Source organism: Heptranchias perlo, chromosome 18, assembly GCF_035084215.1.
Source record: "Heptranchias perlo isolate sHepPer1 chromosome 18, sHepPer1.hap1, whole genome shotgun sequence".
Taxonomy (NCBI): domain Eukaryota; kingdom Metazoa; phylum Chordata; class Chondrichthyes; order Hexanchiformes; family Hexanchidae; genus Heptranchias; species Heptranchias perlo.
In genome coordinates, this window is record NC_090342.1 from 38120224 (window position 1) to 38144035 (window position 23812).

General features: G+C 42.0%; 1 protein-coding gene across 7 annotated transcripts in view; it reads left to right on the forward strand.

Moving 5' to 3' along the window:
• LOC137334768 (ninjurin-2-like) overlaps positions 1 to 22608 on the forward strand; it is a 294378-nt gene extending 271770 nt beyond the window's left edge. For 6 of the 7 annotated variants that reach the window (XM_067999721.1, XM_067999722.1, XM_067999723.1 and 3 more), the window contains 2 exons: positions 18052 to 18283; positions 20877 to 22608. In XM_067999721.1, the coding sequence (XP_067855822.1) occupies positions 18052 to 18283; positions 20877 to 21049 (405 nt within the window). In that variant the 3' untranslated portion in view covers positions 21050 to 22608. Of the gene's footprint in view, positions 1 to 1499; positions 1566 to 18051; positions 18284 to 20876 lie in introns of those variants that run through there. The other variant, XM_067999727.1, reaches the window with a different exon arrangement.
• The last annotated feature ends 1204 nt before the right edge of the window (positions 22609 to 23812 follow it).

The window sequence follows — 23812 nt, forward strand, 5'->3', positions numbered from 1 at the left end:
TAATCTTTCCAACTGCCCCCTATCACATTTCGGCTGGGAGACGATCACAGCAATGATCGATCACACAGACGATCACACCTACGTGGGACAGTTTACATTGTACTGTGTGATGGTGAGTGACCCTGAGGATCCTAGAGACTGATTCTGGGAATCAGTAACAGTGTTATGTCACCATACTTTGTGAATTCAGTGAGCATCATATAGCTGGATTCACGTCTGTGCTATCCAGATGTAATCAAATTCCTGACAGTGTTCTTTATATTTGCAAATGGTTTGCAGAATTTGATCAGTCTATTTCTTGTGAGCCTAGTTGCTTCTGTCAGTGTTGCATCATCAGACTAATGTTGATCCTACTTGATTTTTTCCTTCCTTCAGCCTGGGTTTCCCATAGCCTTGAGTGGGAGACTGGGAACTCGGTGTGAAGAGGAATGAGCCCATGTTCCACCAAGAGTGCCATGTGCCAGTTCTCTCAAAACTTACACCTATTATACACATTTGTCATTTTGTTGCAATCAATGAATTTTACAGTGACTGTGCACAGAATGGCAATTAATGATTATTCTGTTTCTTTAAAGAAATAAAATTGCCTTGAAGGTTGGATGGTTACATACCCGATGTCTCAATAGCAGCATGTGGGTTGTGGAGACTGAAGGATAAGAAATACCCCAAAAAATAACTAAAATGCAGTAAACAAATATATAGTTAGCATTTGGATTAAGGATAGTTATTGAACAGCCAGTACTTGTGATATTGCTTGATATTATGAACAGCTTATTTAAAGTGACACTTTGGTTAAGTCAGTTGGAGTTTTGTGTACTGCGTGCAGAGTGATACTCACCAAAAGATGAGGATCTCATCTCAGGCACACTATTGGTGCTCATAATTTTAATGTAGACCTTTCAATACTAATCCATGTGTGCTTGAGGTGGAAGATCTGGAGATCGTGATCTCACAGGCCAGGTATCTGCCCAATATGGGAAAGATGGAAAGTTGATAAGTACAGGTTAGCGTGATGCTGCACTAACTGGGAGAACTAGTTCCAAAATGGCAGCCCAGGCAAAGTTAGAGGGAGAGCAGGAAAGGAAAATAAAATAATCTATTTTTAATGTAATAATTTTTTAAACACACAATGTTTGAGCGGGCATAGTCATCAAATAATTCAAGTTTTACTGATTTTAAATCTAGCATAAAGCTTATTTTAATATATTCTGGAGCATCGTTCACTCTGAGAAAAGTGAAAGGCCTCAAATTGAAACATTTACGAAATACAGGAAGAATGAGTTACATTGAGGATTTTTGCGTGTGTGTATATTTTTACCACACATTCACATAAAGTACATTATGGGCAGAGAATTAGGAAACTGTATGTTCTTTCAGATATCAGCGCCGTCTCTGCAGAAAGTCAGCTTGACTTGACCTGCAAACAGAGTTTTATTTCACTTCCAGCCAAGGGGCTGCAACATAAAACTCGGAGGCATCAGAGAACCAGAAGTACTGTAATTCATAAACGGCTTAGAAATCAGTACTGCTTAAAAAAGTGGTTGGTTGGAAGCAATTGGAGGCAGGTGAGCAGGAAACCTAAAAGAGAACAACCTAAATCAATATTTTCTTACTGATCTGTTTTAGGATTTTTTTGAATGAAAAGTATAAGTTGTATTTGCTGCAAACTGCTTGAGTTTTAATCTTTGCATCAAAAAAGACTGCATTTTAAAGCTGGAAACAGGACCTTCCTCATGTTTTTTTGTGGGACAGGTCAATAGAGAAGATTGTGTTGCAGCTGTATATCTTGGAAGTTGAGATTTCTTATATGTCACCTGCAAAGTTTCACTTTCAATTCCTATAGAACATAGATTATCTTAGTGCCATTCCAGGGTCAAACAGTAATTGTGTAGTCCTTTTGCTTCTACAGATATGCTATAGAATGATAAGTCACTATTGATTCTGGACCCTGGTGGTGCAGTATGTTAGTGCTCTGATACACTGTGCGTTAAGATAAATCGAGACCTGCCTTGTGAAAATGTGTTTGGCAAACGTGTTTTGTTATTTATTTGCAAACCCATGATGTTGTGACATAAACTACGAGGACTGATGCTGTGCTGTCTGACTGCTTGTCTAACATCCAAGTCGTAGATGTGCCAGAACATTCTCTGGCTCAGTGTTGGCAAAGGCAGAAATAATCCTTTTTGGCCCCTGGCAGAAACTTCACAGTTTAGCCTCAGATTCCACCCCCATCTTGTCTGCTCGCCGTGGCTGAACCTAAAAATGTGCACGCTCAGAATCCTCTTTAAGCTCAGTTTCAAACCTCGCATCTGGCCCAACACCGAGACTGCCCACTTCCCCTTCTGCAACTTCACCAACCTGAGACCCTGCCTTACTTCCACCAACATCAAAGTTCTCATCCATGCCATTATCACCTTCACGCTCAAATCCTCTATCTCTCTCCTCGCCAGCCTCCCAAGCTCCATCCTGGACCAGCTATTAAACCGAGGAGAAGAAGGGAATCCTCCCAGTGTTTTGGCCAACACAACCATCAACCAACACCACCAATAGCAGACTATCTGCACATCGCTGTTTGTGGGACCTTGCTGTGTGCAAATTGTTTGCTGCGTTTGTCTACAAAGCAACAGTTACTACACTTCAAAGGTAATTCATTGGCTGTGAATCGCCTTGGGACATCCTATGGTCATGAAAGACACTATATAAATGCAGTCCTTTGTTATACAGGCAGCTATAAAACAAGAACAGAGGGTGAAGATGAAGAAAAAAAAGAACTACATTTATATTGCAGCTCATCTCCTGCTGAAACCCTCAGCCATGCCTTTGTTACCTCTAGCCTCAACTATTCCAATGCTCTCGTGGCAGGCCTCCCATCTTGCACCCTCTGTAAACTTGAGCTCATCCAAAACTCTGCTGCCCGTATCCTAACTTGCACCAAGTCCCAGTCACCCATCACCCCTGTGCTCGCTGAACTACATTGGCTCCCGGTCCAGCAACGCATCAATCTTAAAATTGTTTTCAAATCCCTTGATAACCTCGCCCTTATCTCTGTAACCTCCTCCAGCTCTACAACCCTCCAAGATCTCTGCGCTCCTCCAATTCTAGCCTTTTGTGCATCCCTGATTTTCTTCACTCCACCATTGGTAGCCGTGCCATCAGCTGCCTAGGCCCTAAGCTCTGGAAATCCCTCCCTAAACCTCTCCGTCTCTCGACTTCTCTCTCCTCCTTTAAGACCTACCTCTTTGACCAAGCTTTTGGTCACCTGTCCTAATATCTCTTTATGTGGCTCGGTGTCAAATATTGTTTGATAATGCACCTGCGAAGCGTCTTGGGACGTTTTGCTACCTGAAAGGCGCTACATAAATGCAAGTTGTTGTTGTTATCTTATCCCAAAGTGATTCATACCCAATCAATTACTTTTGAAGTGCAATCACTGTTGTTATGTAGACAAACATGGCAGCCAATTTTGTGCACAGCAATGTTCCACAAATAGCAAATGAGATGAATGACTAGTTGATCTGGTTTGTTTTGGTGGTATTGGTTGAGGGATAAACATTGACCAGGACACAGGAGAGCTCCTTGCTCTTCTTCGAATAGTGTTATGGCCACCTGAACAATAGACAAGACCTCAGTTTAACATCTCAAATAAAAGATGGTGGGGTAAAAATTTGTCTTTGAGCCCAGAGTCAGCGCTGCATGAGCAGTGCTTGCCCGAACCAAAGAGACCCAAGGATCGATGGAAGTTGGCCCTCGTGCCTCATCAACATATTCGGGGCAAGCTGCTGGTGCTGGTTGCAGCTCCACAGGCAGCTCACCTGAGGGAAGGCATCAATGTCAGGCTGCCTGCCTCACCAGCAGCAGCTCTGGGAGTGGGGTTTGAGCAGGCTACAGTAGGATGGGAGGAGGGGTGATTATGATGCCTGTAGAGTCTGGGGAGCACTCCTGCTTCTCCTGGCTCCACAGGAAAGATTTTAATTTTTTCTGAAACTTACCTCTCAATGGCCACTGAAGAATCCTGACTAATTTCAGCAAGGGGTCCTTAAACAGGCATTAGGCCCCTAATTAACATTACAGAACCCAGTTCTCAGGTCCATCCACGACACCTAAAAATGATCCCCATGAATTTAGCAGTGGAACCAATGCTTTCAGAGCCCCTGCCCCCAATGCACCCGCTCCGTCACCCGAAAATTGGCTCCAATGTGTCAGCAGAGACAGCTCAAGTGCAGAGGCTATTTGTCCCTGTCAGGCAGGCCCATGGAGCCAACTGCACGTATCCAGCTGACATTCCTATTGGCTCTGGAGCTAAATGGGACCTAGGTCTGCCAACCTGCACACAGGAAGATCCCAAAAGCAGCGAATGAATGACCAGATAAGTAGTACATGAATGCTAAATGTACATTGATATGAAAGTTGTTTTTCCACTATTTCACTTTAAGTTGGTTAACATCTCTAATGTAAAATAGTGGACAAAATAAACTTGGGCAGATTCAACTCAGCTCCTAATGACACAGGGTTACTACACAACACTACCCACAAATTGACACTAAATTAACAACCACATTCAGAGAAGCTACAAGGAGGACTATTATAGAAAGTGGTAAATATCATGCTCATGAATCGGAACTGCTTTTCCAAGGTTGGGGGTTTCGGCACATTTTTGAGCAGTCTGCTCTAGATCTTTCTATGCTGCACCTGAGTTGAAAGTGCTTGATACTAACATTGGATACAAAATAGGAAAACAAATCATTTTCCCATGACTGACATCATTTACCAAGATGAACACACACACACTATAAACAATCTTAATTATGAGGGAGCTGTAATAATATTTTCAAGCTTGACATAGGCCAGTGACTTTCAATGTTCCAATATCTTATAGGACATGAACAATAGCAAACCTCTCAGTATAACGAGGAAAACTGCTTGGTATCTGAGCACTGCTTGATAACAAGATTTGTGTCTATTTCTAATTGGCTCCATATAGAAACTTGAATAATTTATTGCAGTTCTTATCCTATTACCAACCCATTTCTATTCAGCAATCTTCCGAACTCTCCAGTACAAAAAGCTTTAACAGCCTTATAAGTGCCAACATCAGATTTTGAAGCTGAGATTCAGTGGATGAAACAATATTTAACCGTTGTCTTTCAGATTGTTTGATACTCACAACCTCCAATCAGATCAATTGGAAGGTTGGATTGGAGGCTGTCAGAACGAATCAGTGAGGTGTCATTTTATCCCATTGTTGGTTGTGCAAAAACTTGAAGCAGAGATGTTGGAAGATAAAGCTGATGATTTCTGAGAATCAGAGTTACAGCTGTTTTATTCAGTATTTGATCACAAATAAGTTATATTTAACAAACAAGCTGCTAAAATGTAGTTTTTAAAAACACTTTTCGTGTGAAAATTCATTTTCTTCCATACCGGTTGCAGCCACTTTATTGACCGGTGCGAATGAATTATTGGGCTTTTATGATCATTACTAGCACTGCACTTAGAAAATACCCAGGGTTTGCAAATAAAATGAGGAGTGGAGATGAGTTTTACTTCATTTAAAAAAAACTCTTTGATTCCCATGTTTAGAATTTTACTGTAATATATCACTGTGATGGCCTGTTTGTAGTATCTGGTTATGTTCTGTAACGTTGAAAGTTGTTTTCAGTTGTTTACTCACTCATAGCCTGGTTATCAAGGTTTACTCCCCACACTGTTCCTGAATACCACATTTTTTTGAGTTTTAGCTTTTTGTGCAATAATAGTTGAGGAATGCTTATACTTTCGTATGATATTCCTCTGTCAGCTATTTTAATGGAGACATTACCCCATTTATTTTAAACAGCTAATGCCTCTGTTAAAATAGCAGACAGAGGAATGCCATCAATGCATTTAGCATTTGTCTGCTAATGCAGTATCTCAAAAACAGTAATTTCTAGCCTCATATTCTGTTTTCAACACCTTAAAACATATGTTTGAAATGCACATCAGCATGGAAAAAGGGATATTTAATACTTTAATGCAACCTATCATCATAATTCAGTTCTAAGGTTTTGTTTTGATGATGTTGAGTCCTTCTTAGACCTTCTGAAGCTACTTAAAAATAAAAATTGTTTAAAATAGTCAAACCAGGACACTGTCAATTCAAATAACCCCCTGCCTGGCCCTGGGCTGCCATGGGGTCTGGATTGGTACAATAGGTAGCCAGCTTTTTCTTGTCAGTATAGAATGCACTTCCAGCTAGGATTATTGTAGGTGTTATAAAAGATTTCAGTTTACAAATTGGCTTGATGTATCTTTGGTTAGATTGCTGATGATAGGAGCTGAATTCTGTAAAGTTGTATTGATGTCTGCACAACTATTTGATTTACATATTTAAAATATCTACACTTCAGGGTTGAATTATTTTTGTCTGGAAAGGAAAAATTACAATAGGCTCCAAGATGTTGGAAAATGGACCAAAGAAAGTAAAAAAAAACAATTTTTTGGTGGGGGTGGGGGGGGGGAGTGCAGGGGGAAGGTTCCAGACACCCCCTAGAAAATAAATCTCTTGCCTTTAATACTCACATCCCCTTTCATTAATTGCTAAATTCACCATTGCTGCAAACTGTGCTTTTATGTACTTGAGGATTTTCCCCCTGCCGCAAAAGTGACTGAATGTCCGGCTTAAGTTACGACAAGCCCTTGTCCTGTTGCACTTTCAGCCTAATTCTTTTTCACAGGCCCTAAGGTCTATATTCAGGACTACGTTTGAACTGTCAGCTTTTTGGGGGCAATGCCAATCTTTTTGAAGCCGCTGAGAGTTTTTGCTAGTTTTCTCGGTTGTGTGGATGCAACTTTCATTTGCAATTTAGTATTATGACTCCTGTTACTGCATTTTCACATAATCATCTGCAGAATATTTCCTGAAAGACACAGATCAATGATATCACAATCATTAACTCTCCTGAATGGATGCCATCTCACATTACAGGTGCTAGTGGCACTGTGTTCAGTGGTTAGCAGTGTGGATGATGACTGAGTGCCCTCCACAGTTTCATGGTGCTTTTGTGCAATTGCCGCTGGGGTCCCGAAGAGTGAGCCTTCCGCAGCTGGCTGTGAGCCAAAATGTAAATGAGCTGGGACTTGCTAAGACCAGTGGCCATGAAGATATACTTTTTACGAGAGTGAGGCCCAGCAGATTTACATTTGGCTTGAAGCCATCTGCACAAGGCCCACTCTTTGGGTCTTCTGCAATACTAACTCAAAAGCACCATGAATCTGTGGAGGGCACCTGTGGTCGTCATCCACACTGCTATCTGCTGCCAGTACAAAGTCAAACCCAAAACAGAGGTAAACATTCAAAATGCTACCATTTTTTGGGAGCTTTTAATCTCAGGGTTCAATTAAGGCCCAGAAGTCACTCAAGCTTTTTCACTTTATAATGTCATCTGAACTCCTGAACTGGATTACAGCCTTCTAATGGTTCCCAGGTGTATATTATTCAATGTACAAACATACGAACCCCTTGATTAGATTCCAGCCCCATAAGTGCTTCGGGGTGTCCATTATTCTCCATTTAATAATGTGCAGCTACTGCTCTGTCTCCCTACTCCAAGTGGAAAACAGCTCCAAATAAATTCTAGACACGCTCCAGAATCTTCCATGTGACTGTAAATAACAAGAGCAGAATTACACAACAAAACTTGATGCTACCCAGCTGAAAGACAATATACTGCACATTAAAGTGCATAAACTGGCTGAGTAAAGCAAGAAGTAAGAGGAGGAATGTGTGGCTGACTTCATGAATAATAGGCCTTGTGCAGTAGTACCAGTCAGCCTTCCGGAACATTGTGCTAATTCAGATGCAAAGACCCATTTAATAAAAATTACAAGAATTTTTTAAAAATGCATGGCAGGCAAACAATAAAATGCAATTGATTGAATGCAAGTGTATGTTGGAGCAAAGTTCTTTTTCTTAATTCGTTTGCGGGATATGGGGATCGCTGGATTTACTGCCCATACATAGTTAGAACTGAATGGCTTGTAAGGACACTTTAGAGGACAGTTAAGAGTCAACCATTTGATGTGGGACTGGAGTCACATATGGGCCAGTGTGGGTAAGGATGGCATGTTTTCAACCCTAAAGGACATTAGTGAACCTGTTGGGTTTTCATGGCAATCCAACAGCTTCATGGTCACTTTTACTGATACCAGCTTTTTATTTCCAGATTTTTTTAAACTGAATTCAAATTCTCAAACTGCCATAGTGGCATTTGAACTACCAAAATTGAAAAAAGAAGATTGACTGCAGTTTAATTTATTTATGAAGAATTTGGACATATTCTGTTGCCTTTCAAACTTCATCAAGGTGTGTTTCTAGAACTAATACAGGATTCCTTCCTTACTCCATTTGTCAGACAGCCAATATGGTCAATGGCTATTCTGAATAGAAGTAGTGGAGCATCTATGATTCGGTGATTGTCATTTTATCATTAGAATTGAAATGCTTATACAAAAAGGACAATGATACAAAGTTATTGGGCTTTAAGAGATTATACTATGAGTGAATGTAGATGAAGTTAGGGCTGAATTGAAGTCCTAGAGATGAAAGGACAGTGTCCTCAATTACCCTTTTACCTGATTTTGCTGCTCAGGGCACATCCATATCTGATATTATGGTTGGGGGACCTGATCGCATGCCTCCAACATCATTGTTCTGTCTCCAACTCTGAGGAGCAAATGACCTGGGGGTAAATACCCCTAAATATTTTTTCCATTCTCACTTTGTGTGGAAGTGTTCAGCCTCTGCTTGCTCTCTCCACTCAGCAGCATGTTTGAGACGAGCAGCATGTCATGTGACGGAATGGCCACTCCCTGATGCTGTGTGTCAGGGCACTTAACATAATGGGCCAGATTTTGCTGAAAAAATAACGGCGCCTGAACAACGCACGCTGTTATTAATGCACAAATCAACCAGCAACTTGTAGTGAGGAAGAGATACCCTGTGAATTGCGAATTGCCACAAGTTGCTGGCTGATTTGCGCTGCTCCGCCATTAGCTTCACGAAAACGACATCTTGCCCTTAACCTCCTCATGATTTTCATGAAGTGCTGCATTTGCACATTAATTGCCCATTAAACTCATCACAGAGAGTTAAGTCTAGTAATTAACAGCGTAAGTCCCCTTTCAATGATGTGATAATTGTTAATGACTGTCATTCAACCTCTCTTGCCCAGAACGTAAACAATTATAAGTGTGGAGTCTCATTCCTTCAGGTTGTGAATTGTTTTAGGAGATTTTAAAATTGTCAAATTTTATATTTTAAATTTTTTTTCTTACTTTTCCTTTCTGTCTCTTTTTTTCCCTCTCTCTCTTAATCCAATCTTTCTTTCCCTTTCTTTATTTCTCTTTCTCTACCTGATTTGACATTGAATTCACCCACTGTAATTCACCCTCCTTCTCAGTCATTCCTCTGTTTATTCTCAATCCTTAATTGTCATTAGTTAAGGAGATACACTGTTGATTCCATCGTTTACCAAGGTCGCAGATGCCCTGTTTCCCTCACTGCCCCGTTATCAGCTTGCACTTCCAGCAACTTTGTGGGCAAAAAATGTTAAAACCTAAATGTGCACAAACAAATGCAACTAATGGGGCGCGCCACGCTAGCAAAATCTGGGCCGATGTACAATTGTGCCACCATAATTTTTTTTGTGCAGTAACGTATGTTCCTCACAGACTCCAAGAAGTTAAAATTTACATTGCAGAGCCACGAGGCAAACCCCTTTTAGAAACTCTTTCAAAAATCACTGGTGTTGTATCGATCACCGAGGGCTACGGCTATCACCATTGATTTTTTTGTATGCTAACTAATGCTTATTGTGATGGCCACAGTTAAGGCTGTTCTGAGTTCTTCACATTCCTTACTTTACTCCTGACCTTTCTCAGTCAGATGTTGCTGGGGAATTAAATGTATTTTTGGCTTTGGCCCTGATGAGCTAAACAACAACAACAACTTGCATTTATATAAAGCTTAAAACGTCCCAAGGCGCTTCACAGGAGGGTTATCAAACAAAATTTGTCACTGAGCCGTATAAGGAGGTATTAGGACAGGTGACTAAAAGCTTGGTCGAAGAAGTAGGTTTAAAGGAGCGTCTTAGAGGAGAGAGAGGTAGAGAGGAGGAGAGGTTTAGGGAGGGAAATCCAGAGCTTAAGGCCTAAGCAGCTGAAGGCACAGCCTTCAGTGATGGAGTGATTAAAATCGGGGATGCGCAAGAGGCAAGAATTGGAGGAGCGCAGAGATCTAGAAGGGTAGTAGGGCTGGAGGAGATTGCAGAGATAGGAAGGGGCGAGGCCATGGAGGAATTTGAAAACAAGGATGAGAATTTTAAAATCGAGACGTTTCCGGACTGGGAGCCAATGTAAGTCAGTGAGCACAGGGGTGATGGATGAATGGGACTTGGTGCGAGTTAGGATATGGGTAGCAGAGCTTTGGATGAGCTCAAATTCATGGAGGGTGGAAGATGGGGGCTAGCCAGGAGAGCATAGGAATAGTCGAGTCGAGAGGTAACAAAGGCATGGATGAGAGTTTGAGCAGCAGATGAGCTGAGCCAGGGGCGGAAACGGGCGATGTTATGGAGATGGAAGTAGACGGCCTTGGTGGTGGAGCAGATATGTGGCCGGAAAATCAATACACTCTATGAAATAAGATTGTACCAATCTTCATATAAATGGGACTAGAGGAACATTTTAGGCGTAGCAAACATTTGTGGAACTACTTTATTCAATATATATATATATATATATATAAATTTTAAAATGTGCAATCTTCTCCCTGTTTCGGATGTATCCAGTGCCATCTAGTGGTCATTGCTGGAAATCCAGCCCGGCCTCTGACTTTCTCAACACTGAGTCATTCTCCACTGAGGCACCACAAGCAAGTACTGTTGGTTAGATTTGTTGCCTGGATTATGTCAGACAACGCACAGAATTACTTTCTGACAACAGCCTACTACCATCAAAAAGAAGTCTTAAACTTTTCATAATTTATGCTGGTCACAAATTGCACATGGCGATCTGTGGAGCCAGGGGCTGACGTCTGCAGAGCCTCCACCTCCACCCCCCCCCCCCCCCCCACCCTGTGTTGGATCCCACTTTCATCTCTGACTTCTGTGGCACGCATATGTCTTGTCCCTCACCCAGATGGAAGTAGGTGGTCTTGGTGATGGTGGTCGGAAGCTCCTCTCAAGGCCAAATAGTACGCCAAGGTTGCGAACGGTCTGGTTCTGCCTCAGACAGTGGCCGGGGAGAGGGATGAAGTCAGTGGCTAGGGAACGGATTTGTGGTGGGGACCGAAGACAATAGAGTCAGTCTTCCCGATATTTAGTTGGAGGAAATTTATGCTCATCCAATACTGGATATCGGACAAGCAGTGTGGCAAATCAGAGAGAGTGGAGGGATCGAGGGAGATGGTAGTGAGGTAGCAAGGAATCTTCAGGAGCGAAGAAGAGACATTGTTGGGAAAAGAAGCCAAAAAGAAACAAGAAGGAAAAGAATGCACTTTAATTTCAAACCAATGTAATGCTCTTTCTGCCTTGCAGGGAGGTAGTATTTTGAATCTGAATGAACTAAGCCCACTTTTGCGGCATGTCCCCAGCTACCTCTCACCATCCCCCGACACCACACGAAACTGCAATAGACATGATAGGATTATTGAAGTGTTTGTCATTTCAGCTGAAATGGATCAAATTGGATTAGAATGCAGCAGATTCACTCCTTGTTAATTTTTTTAAAATGGCACCTCATACATTGCATTCCCGATTTTAAAAAAAACAGAATTCTGCTCTATGAAATTAAAACAGTAAATGCTGAAAATAGTGCTTCAATTTAGTATCTGGAAGAAAACCAACATGTTAATGTCTCAGATGAGATTCCGATGAAATGTTGCATTTAAACGAATGCTGACCAAGCGACTGTGCATTTCCAGTATTTTATGTTTTTATTTCCGATTGCAGGCATTCAGCGTTTTTCTTTTTATCTGTATCATCCTTGAGTTATTTCAGATTGGCTAACCATTACATTCCTGATGTAGCACTTCATAGGAAGCAAGCTGATAAACCTTGCCTAACCCCACAGACAGAATCAGATAAATGTCCTTTTTGGTATCCGTAACAAAATAACATGTAACTACATAAAAATGTAAGATTATGAAGAGCATTTTAGCTTTGGGAGGGTGGTGGCCTGTGTGTGTATCTCTGTAATTCTGAGTTGATATCAGTCCACAGTACTACACAGAACACAATTCAGCAGTAAGTGACACTTCATGGACAGGTATCAGTCGCAGAACCTAAAAGGATGTTGGACAGAGAGCTGTCATAAAAGAATGTCAAATAAAAAGCATGACCCTTTGGTGATATCATATCATCACCATCTGGTTACTAGTAAATGTTCCACAAACATTGTGACCTTTAAGCTCTCAGCTGTAGAATTTGAATAAAACCATTGTCTGAAAGTTTAGGAGCTTCAATTAGTATTTATTAACAAACAGGGAGACTGTAGATAAATTGTTTGCAAAAATATTTCCATAACTATTTTTAAATTTTGTACACAATTGCTTCTCCTCAGCACCCCCCTCCCCCCCCATTCACTTCTGGAAATATTACAGGTGGTGCCTAGCTTCTGTAGTCGAGGGCAGCCAGTGAACAAACAGTCCTTCAAAGACAGAATTAGCAGAGACACTTCAGTTGAACTGACATTTCATAAGAACATAAGAAATAGGATCAGGAGTAGACCATCTGGCCCCTCGAGCCTCCTCCACCATTCAATAAGATCATGGCTGATCTTCAACCTCAACTCCACTTTCCTGCCTGATCCCCATATCCCTTGATTCCCCTAGAGTTCAAAAATCTATCCATCTCAGCCTTGAATATACTCATGATGTGGAGATGCCGGTGATGGACTGGGGTTGACAATTGTAAACAATTTTACAACACCAAGTTATAGTCCAGCAATTTTATTTTAAATTCACAAGCTTTCGGAGACTTCCTCCTTCCTCAGGTAAATGTTTCAGGAGCTCCTTGAAGCCAACGCATTTATACATATAGAACAATACATGGTGTTTACAGACTGCCCCTGCAACTGCCCGTTGCCAAGGCAATCACCGTGTTCAGACAGAGAGGTGACACCTCTCTGTCTGAACACGGTGATTGCCTTGGCAACGGGCAGTTGCAGGGGCAGTCTGTAAACACCATGTATTGTTCTATATGTATAAATGCGTAGGCTTCAAGGAGCTCCTGAAACATTTACCTGAGGAAGGAGGAGGTCTCCGAAAGCTTGTGAATTTAAAATAAAATTGCTGGACTATAACTTGGTGTTGTAAAATTGTTTACAATTGAATATACTCAACGACTCAGCATCCACAGACCTCTTGGGGTAGAGAATTTCAAAGATTCACAACCCTCTGAGTGAAGAAATTCCTCCTCATCTCAGTCTTAAATGGCCGACCCCTTATCCTGTGACTATGCCCTTTAGTTCTGGACTCTCCAGCCAGGGGAAACAACCTCTCAGCATCTACCCTGTCAAGCCCCCTCAGAATCTTATATGTTTTAATGAGATCACCTCTCATTCTTCTAAGCTCCAGAGGATATAGGCCCATTCTACTCAACAATTTCTCGGAAGGTGGCCTTTTACCCCCTCATGCTTTTTATTTCTGTCAGGAAAATGCACAACGTCGCACTGGTATAGTAAGGGTAGCTCTTTTCAGGTAAGGATGAAGGAAGATGGCAGTCAGAGGTGAATTGCATCTGACACATGTTGTAGCCTGATCTGAGAGAACTCAAAGTAGTCGTCAGGTACAAAATTGAAACTACTTCTGTTCTTGCTTCTGTTCTCGAATAAGTATCCACCCTCACACTAAAAGCTGAAAGTTCACAATGAGAGAAATAAAAATGTGGAACAAATAATATCATGGGAATAATGGATTTATCTGAGTAAGTTATATATTGTAATCTAATTGTAATAATTCAGATAGTTTAATTTAAATATAATAATGGTTATCTGGAAGTGAGTTACATGGATTCAGATTGTTTATATCAGTTTACACCTATCCATATCATGCAAAATTATCCTATTCAGTAACATTTCCTGTAGCACTTTCCTGCCACACATATTTCAGTCACACCTGATTGAGTCCTCCAAGAATGACCACCTCTCCAAGACATGTGGCACAGTGGTTACTTCTGAGACACCCCACTTGGGACTCCACAATAGGTGATGTTCTTCTCCACAGACCCACCCACTTTGAAGGTACTGAAGTCAGATCATAGACCCACTGTTGCTTGCTTCCACTGCATTGCCAGCTCTCACGCCTGTCACCCAACAAGATTTTGACCCTCATCCTCCCTCCACCGAACAAGAATTCAGCCCTGAACCCTCCCCTCCACTCCCCTCCCCGACCAGTGGGCAAGATTTCAACCTTCACCCTGTCCCGATAGAATCATAGAAAGGTTACAGCATGGAAGGAGGCCATTCGGCCCATCGAGTCTCTGCCGGCTCTATGCAAGAGCATTTCAGCAAGTCCTACTCCCCCGCCCTATCCCTGTAGCCCCGCAAGCTTTTTCCTTTCAAGTACTTATCCAGTTCCCTTTTGAAAGCCATGACTGAATCTGACTCCACCACCCCCCTTGGCAGTGCATTCCAGATCATAACCACTCGCTGCGTAAAAAAGCTTTTCCTCATGTCACCTTTGGTTCTTTTGCCAATCATCTTAAATCTAGGTCCTCTGGTTCTTGACCCTTCCGCCATGATTTTAAATACCTCTATCAAATCTCTTCTCATCCTTCTCTGTTCCAAGGAGAACAACCCCAGCTTTCCCATTTTATCCAGGTAACTAAAGTCGCTCATCCCTGGAATCATTCTAGTAAATCTCTTCTGCACCCCTTCTAAGGCCTTCACATCTTTCCTAAAATGCGATACCCAGAACTGGACACAATACTCCAGTTGTGGTCAAACCAGTGTTTTATAAAGGTTCATCATGACTGCCTTGCTTTTGTACTCTATGCCTCTATTTATAAAGCCCAGAATCCCGTATGCTTTTTTAATCGCTTTCTCAACCTGCCCTGTCACTTTCAACGATTTGTGCACATATACCCCCAGATCTCTCTGTTCCTGTACCCCTTTTAGAATTGTGCCCTCTAGTTTATATTGCCTCTCCTCGTTCTTCCTACCGCTATCACTTCGCATTTTTCTGCGTTAAATTTCATCTGCCATGTGTCCGCCCACATCACCAGCCTGTCTATATCCTCTTGAAGTCTATCACTGTCCTCCTCACTGTTCACTGCACTTCCAAGTTTTGTATCATCTGCAAATTTGGAAATTGTGCCCTGTACATCCAAGTCCTAGTCATTAATATATATCAAGAAAAGCAGTGGTCCTAGTACCGGCCCCTGGGGAACACCAATGTGCACCTCCCTCCAGTCCGAAAAACAACCGTTCAGCACTACTCTCTGCTTCCTGTTACTGAGCCAATTTTGTATCCATGCTGCTACTGCCCCCTTTATTCCATGGGCTTCAATCTTAATGACAAGCCTATTATGCGGCACATTATCAAATGCCTTTCGAAAGTCCAGAGACACCACATCAACCACATTGCCCTCTGTTACCTCATCAAAAAACTCTATCAAGTTAGTTGAACACAATTTGCCTTTAACAAATCCGTGCTGGCTTTCCCTAATCAATCCACACTTGTCCAAGTGACTGCTAATTCTGTCCCGGATTATCGTTTCTATAAGTTTCCCCACCACCAAGGTTAAACTGACTGGCCTGTAGTTGCTGGGTTTATCCATACACCCTTTTTTGAACAAGGGTGTAACATTTGCAATTCTCCAGTCCTCTGGCACCACCCCCCATATCTAAGGATGTTTGGAAGATTATGGCCAGTACCTCCGCAATTTCCACTCTTACTTCCATCAGCAACCTAGGATGCATCCCATCCGGACCGGGTGACTTATCTACTTTAAGTACAGCTAGCCTTTCTAGTACCTTCTCTTTATCAATTATTAGCCCATCTAGTATCTCAACTATATCTTCCTTTACTGAGACTGTGGAAGCATCTTCTTCCTTGGTGAAGACAGATGCAAAGTACTTACTTAGTACCTCGGCCATGCCCTCTGCCTCCATGAGTAGATCTCCTTTTTGGTCCCTGATCGGCCCCACCCCTCCTCTTACTACCTGTTTACTGTTTACATGCATATTGAAGACTTTTGGATTCCTTTTCATGTTTGCCACCAGTCTATTCTCATACTCTCTCTTTTCCCCTCTTATTTCCTTTTTCACCTCCCCTCTGAACTTTCTATATTCAGCCTGGTTCTCATTTGTATTATCAACCTGACATCTGTCATTTGCCCCTTTTTTCTGCTTCATCTTACTTTCTATCTCTTTTGTCATCCAGGGAGCTCTGGCGTTAATTGCCCTAGCTTTCTCCCTCCTGGGAATTTACCTAGACAGTACCTGAACCATCACCTCCTTAAATTACAGTTTCTCCTGCCAATCTTTGATTCGAATTTACCTGGGCCAGATCAGTTCTCACCCCACTGAAATTAGGCCTCCTCCAATTGAGTATTTTTACTTGAGAGTGGGCCATGTCCTTTTCCATAGCTATTCTAAACTTTATGATACTATGATCGCTGATCCCTAAATGTTCCCCACTGACACTTGCTTCACTTGGCCCACCTCATTCCCCAGAACCAAATCCAACAATACCTCCTTCCTCGTTGGGCCAGAAACGTACTGGTCAAGAAAGTTCTCCTGAACACACTTCAAAAATTCCTCCCCCTCTTTGCCCCTTATTATTACTATCCCAGTCTATATTGGTATATTTGAAATCCCCCGTTATCACTACTGTATGGTTGTCGCACCTCTCTGTAATTTCCCTGCAAATTTGCTGTAGCAAGATTTCAGCTCCATCACCCATCCACCCCACGAACAAGATTTTGACCCTTCTCCTCACCCACTGGCTGCATTTCCCATTCCAACCCACTACTGGTTTTCAATACCTTCCCGTCAACCCCTCACAGGCTACATTTCCCCTTTTACAGTAATCCTCCCAACTCCATTTCTCATCCACAGTAACCCCCCTTACGTTTTGGAAAGCCCAGCATTAGTAAACTGCAGTATTTCCAACTTCGGAACGCAAGTCCTTTCTTCTTCATGTGTGATTTATTGTTTTATTTTCAGCCAATTAACAAAGTACGGTGCCAGCATATGTCACAGGAATTGTGACACCTAACGTGTCTCAGACAGGAAATACAGGCAGACGTACTGATTTTATACTTACAGATTGATTTGTTTGCCTACATAACTGTCACTTGAAAAGAAATTCACTAGTTGTGGAGCGCTTTGGGATATCCTGAAGATTGAAATGAAAGTCCTTTCTTCTTTCCTCTTTCTTCCTTACATAGAATCATAGAACTTACAGCACAGAAGGAGACAATTTGAGTCATTGTGCCAAGGTTTGTACCGGAGTGGTGACCTTCCAAAGGGATCTCCTGCTCATTCACCATAACTTTGGCGGAAGGGCTGCAGGAACCCTGGAAACTGGAAAAACTCAGTAGCCACTTGAGTTAAATTATTCCATGTTCTGATAATCTTCTGTGTAATTGATGCTTTTCCTTAATGCATGCATATAATATTTTTGAGTTAATGTGGGTTGCCATTTCTGTACAGGTGGGTGGGTTAGTGAGCTGACAAAGTTCCTTGATGTCATCTGACGCTGGCTGTTGCTATGGTGCTTCAGTGGTAGGTGGGCCTAGCAGGTGACCCCTGGGCTTGGTCTCCACTGAAGCCGGCTGCCTCAGGGCAAACCAATCTGGGAGAGGGGTCCTCAAACAGGCTTGGGTTACAGACGCATATTTTTTGTCCCGGCCCTGACCCCCAATGACCCCTGCTCCTGGGCCCGAAAATCGGGCGCTATGCAGACCAATTACTAGACTAGAGAGTCACCTAGAGAGTCACCTAGTCTAGACTGTTTCATTGTTTAAAGATAGTTTGACTAACATAACCTTTTTTCTTATATATGTTCCTTAGGGTGAAAATACTGATACAAGACTGATGTCTTCACTCAATTTCAACCACTATGCCACAATAAAGAGCATGGCAGAGGGCCTGCTGGATGCCGCCTTACTCATGTCTAACGCAACACAGCTGTTCACAGTTATTGAACAAGGGCCGAGATTTAATTACTATATTGCTCTTATTGTCCTGATTAGTCTCTCTCTCACACTTCAGGTTGTCATTTTTGTACTGCTTATTTTTATTGGTAAGTAAATCGATTTCTTCGATTTATTTTCATATATCAACAGTGGATAACTTCATTAGGGAACTGGCTGAGTTTACCAAGCCTGACTTTGCGAGGGTACTGCATTATTATTAGCAGAGATAGAGTTATTAACTTCAGAATGGTTCAGCAATTATGTAATTTAGGATTATAGGCCTAGAAATTGGTCTGGGCCTGTTTTCGGGCAAAGCACAGTATGCTCGCCGGAAGCAGATAGCTCGAGACTCACCCGAAATTGGGCTTTGGGCCTCATTATAATAATTGCGGTGAGTTGCTGGCACCTCCAGAGGCCTGGACTGTCAAGCAACAGCCGTAGGAGCTGGCTGACTTTCCCCCTCCCTAACTGACAAACTCCATTTGGATGCTGGTTTGCGCACGCAGTTTGCCGGATACATGCGAAACGGCTCAGGACTCTCAACATTAACCATGGGCAGGCGGCAGACCCAATCCACCCGCCAACCGCCCATTTTGTGCCAAATGTTAAAATCAGCCCCTTGGTCTTCACCATTTACTGGAATTAATTCCAGATCAATAAAAGTATAGAATAAAAAGAACATCACTCCAGAGATCCTTTATTAATGCGCCCCACAAGCTTTTATCTGTATGATACCCTGCACAGTGGACCCTTTCTATGTTGATATCTTTGGAAGCCAGAAGTCTGTTTATAATGAGGACAAGTGAAGCATTTCATGCAGCTTAATCGGTGATAGAACCATAAAAATGTATGTTACATTAGGGAATGTGTTAACATTACGAGACATCTTAGAGAGGACATTTTTATCCGGTTTGTCTGTTACTGAACAAATATGTTGCAGTGAAGGTTTGGCATATCAGAAAGGGTGTTTTATATTATGATTCTTGAGGGAGTGTTGCACTATCGGAGGGTCAGTACTGAGGGAATGCTGCACTGTCGTAGGGGCCATCTTTCGAATGAGATGTTAAACCGAATCTGCCCTCTCGGGTGGACATAAAGCGTCACACAACGCTATTCGAAGAAGAGCAGGGGAATTCTCCCCTGTGTCCTGGGCCCAATATTTATCCCTCAGTCAACATCACCAAAACAGATCATCTGGTCATTGCTGTTTGTGGGACCTTGCTGTGCGCAAATTGGCTGCTATGTTTCGTACATCACAACAGGAGCTACACTTCAGAAGTATTTCATTGGCTATAAAATGCTTTGGGACTTCCTGAAGTCGTGAAAGGCACTATATAAAGGGAAGGTCATACTTGACCCACCTTATTGAATTCCATGAAGAAGTAACAGAAAGGGTAGACAAGGGTAATTCATTGGATGTGATATATTTGGATTTTCAAAAGGTCAGAGCAAGTGGAGTCAGGAGACAAGTAGCAGAATGGATAGCAAGATGGCTACAAAACAGAAAACAGAGAGCAGGAGTTAAGGGTAGCTACTCAGACTGGCAAAAGGTAAGAAGTGGCGTTCTACAAGGATCGGTGCTGGGACCACTGTTATTGACCATTTATATAAACGATTTGGACTCGGGAATCAGAAGTACAATTTCAAAATTTGTGGACAACGTCAAATTGTGAGGTATAGTTAATACTGAGGAGGACGGCGACAAGATACAGGAAGACATTAATAAACTTGCAGAATGGGCGAGTAATTGACAAATGAATTTCAATATAGATATTTTGGTAGGAATAATAAGGAGGCCACATACTGCTTAGAAAATAAGAATCTAACTGGGGTAGAGGAACAGAGGGATCTGGGGGTACAGATACACAAATCACTAAAAGTAGCAACACAGGTTAATAAGGCCATCAAAAAAGCAAACAAAGCACTGGGGTTCATTTGTAGAGGGATAGAATTGAAAAGCAGGGAAGTTATGTTAAACTTGAATAGAACCTTGGTTAGACCACACCTGGAGTACTGTGAACAGTTCTGGTTTCCATATTATAAAAAGGATATGGAGGCACTGGCAAAGGTACAAAAAAAATTTACTAGGATGATAGCAGAACTGAGAGCTTATACCTATCAGGAAGGATTGAACAGACTGAGGTTCTGTTCTCTAGAAAAGGGAAGACTGAGGGGTGACTGATAGAGGTCTTTAAGATTATGAAAGGGTTTGATAGGGTAGACGAAGAGAAAATGTTTTCACTTGCAGGGAAGATCAGAACTGGGGACCATGAATATAAAATAGTCACTAATAAATCCAATGGGGAATACAGGAGAAACTTCTTTACCCAAAGAGTGGTTAGAATGTGGAACTCGCTACCACAAGGAGTGGTTGAGGTGAATAGCATAGATGCATTTAAGGGGAAACTAGATAAACACATGAGGGAGAAAGTAAAAGAAGGATATGTTGATAGGGTTAGATAAAATAGAGAGGGAGGAGGCTTGTGTGGAGCATAAACATCGAAGTGGACCTGTTGGGCCAAATGGCCAGTTTCTGTGCTGTACATTCTATGCAATTCTATGTAATTCTCACTCAATAAGGCCACTCTATGTCGTATGTGCTACATTATATGTTATGGTATGTAATAGGTGGTCATGCAAGAGTTCGTGTTTTTAACCAAAAATGTGTTTAATGTTTTAATGTTGCTGATTTTTGTACAGCGAAAACCAACGTGAATGAAGTTGACAACCAGAAAAAGTTGAACCTGTTGAACAAAATTGCCACTCTCCTAGTCGGGGCCGCTCTCCTCATGAACGTGTTCATCACTGCACTTGGGGCACAGAAGAGAAATCCTGCAGGAATCACAGCTCCCCCATCATACAAGCAAAACTGAGGTGCAGCATTTTAGAATCTCCAAGATGACAACTACATTCCTACAGCAGTATTCCAGACTTTGTGTTTGTTGTTTTGTTATTTGTTTTTTAATAATACCTTTTTGTATTTTTAATTGTAAGTGTCCCACATGGGACTGGCTTATTAAACTAAGATTAATAGTCACTTTGAAAGGAAGCAGGTCATTGCCTTGTTAAGCAAATACTCATGTTTCCTGGCTTACAACTACAGTGACACTGTATTAATATTTATTCATACCAAAGCTTTCATTGTAATAGGCAGAGGGATACTGGAGGCTCATCACTCAGTTGCTTTGTTTACACTAGTCTTTTGACACCCGGGTGGACCTGTGTTTTTTTTCCACTCAGCTTGCTTACTGTTAACATCTTCATTTACGTTGGTTTTGGGCTATACACTAATTGGGCAAAACTGCAACGCATACCAGCGTTTACAGAGCAATATGGATATAGATGCATTGTTAAAGGACAATATGGATGTTCCACCTCCTACCCAGATGTGCCTAAAATTGATCTGCATGATGAGAAACTAGCATGCTAATATTCATTCAGATTTCACTCTTGAGCCTGGTGTATATCGCACAATATATGTGTATTTATTTGTAGCTAAAATTCTGCCATTTGCTCATTTGTTTTATACCTGTCAACAACTCCACTTGAATCACGGACAAAGGAATTACAGACGAACATATTAAAGCCTGAATTTAACTCGGGACGGAATGTTGTGCGGGCAGAGGAAGAGGCGGGCAGCAAACTGTCCCCACCTTGGCAGTGTGAGTCCCGGGAGAGTTGAACTCCCAGGCCTCATCTGCATAGGCCCAGTCAGGTTCCTGCCCGAAATTAGCTGGAAGTGGCAGCTGGCTGGCAGGCGGAAGTCAAATGTCGCACGGCCGGGGACCATGCCACTCATAAGTCGCCAGGCGGGGTTCGGAAGGCAGGGCAGAGAAGGCCTAAACTCTCCTCCTGTCCCACGAGCAATCAAAAAAAGTTTTTAAAAAAACCTTACCTTTTTGGGCCATTTCTGGCCCCGACTCCTCTTTCCGCTAGGTTGGTCTGGCAGGAAAGCCACAATGGCTTCCAGGCAAAGACCTCTGGTTAAAATAGCAGTCGGGCCCCAATGTTGTCATCTGGATATGTAAAGAAGGATCCCGCCGGTTTCCAGCAGATGTCAATCCACCCTGCTTAAAAGAGCAGGTTTAAATTAGAACCTGCAGGAAGAGAGCGGGTCATTGGCGGGAATGTCCCATGGGTGACGTTAATTGCCCGTTCGCCCAGTTTCCGCCAGACTGGCAAGGCTAAAATCACCCCTGATGCATTTTGATGCTATTATCTTAGTGTAATTTCAAGGCCCAAGTGTTTAACACTTTGGATAGACACATATAGAATAGTGGGTAACTGAGTGATTACAAGGCAGAAATGTGATTGGTTCAAATTCAAAGCAAAGCTTTGCAGGTTCAAAATTATTATCTGAACTCCAAGATTTGACTATGACCTACAAATCACTTTGGCATGCCATTGTTTTCATGTAATATGTATGTCCATTTTTTGAAGTAGTTCTGTTCTTTTAAGTCTGTTCCTCCAGCTGACATGGACTGCCCCTATATTCCATGACATTGATATGTAACCACCTTCGTATTGAATTGTACGTGATCTCGATCTCTGCAAATCTATCTCAAAATAGTTTGCAGCTGATTTGGAGGAGAGGTGAATATTCTGTGGCCAATATATATTCTATTTTGTTTTGTTGTAGTGGTTACATAGCGAAGAATTACATAGGTACCTGCATTTAAAGAGTGCTTCACAGAACCTGTAAAAATAAGATAAGTAGAGGAAGCAGATGCCTGAGTGAATAGCAGTTATTTCACAACAATAACCTTCATTCCAATGTAATACTTGCTTCATTTTCACCCATTTATGTGAAATATAATTAATATACCTTGAGATAAATGGCGATTATAACAGCGACCCGACTGAGAGATTCAAATGCAAAGCACAGCTCCCTCACATTCACAACCACTATCTGAATACCACCCACAAGAAACAACAATACATTACACTCATTGGCTACCAATTTATACTCTCCTTATAATTGGATTGACGACAAGAGATGAGCTTAGGAAACTATGAAGTTATGAAGCTGGGTGGAGTATGTGGTCCAGGAGATTAATGCACAAGCCTCCCATGATTACAGTCTCTCTTCCCCACACACACACACACTCCGAAGCACTCATACAAAGCCTACATTGATTGGATGCAGACATTATAGCTGCACTAGGGTTTGGACACGTGATGACGATGTTTGCATACTATGCCAGTAACTAAATAAGACTGGAACTTCACACCTCCAATGGATGGTGAGGAATCATATTCTTCCATTTTTTTTGTGGGTGCAATGTGGTACAGGTTGGGAACACTACAAGTTCCCAATCTCTGGTACCCCTCCTCTTCTTGCAGCAATTTTTCTTTTCCTCACCCCCAGCTGTGGGGTTTCCAACCTTTGGGAGGTGGGGCCTGGATAGATTTGCAGAGATCGAGATCACGTACAATTCAATACGAAGGTGGTTACATATCAATGTCATGGAATATAGGGGCAGTCCATGTCAGCTGGAGGAACAGACTTAAAAGAACAGAACTACTTCAAAAAATGGACATACATATTACATGAAAACAATGGCATGCCAAAGTGATTTGTAGGTCATAGTCAAATCTGAACTTGGAGCATGCTGACAATTGATGTCTAAAGTGCA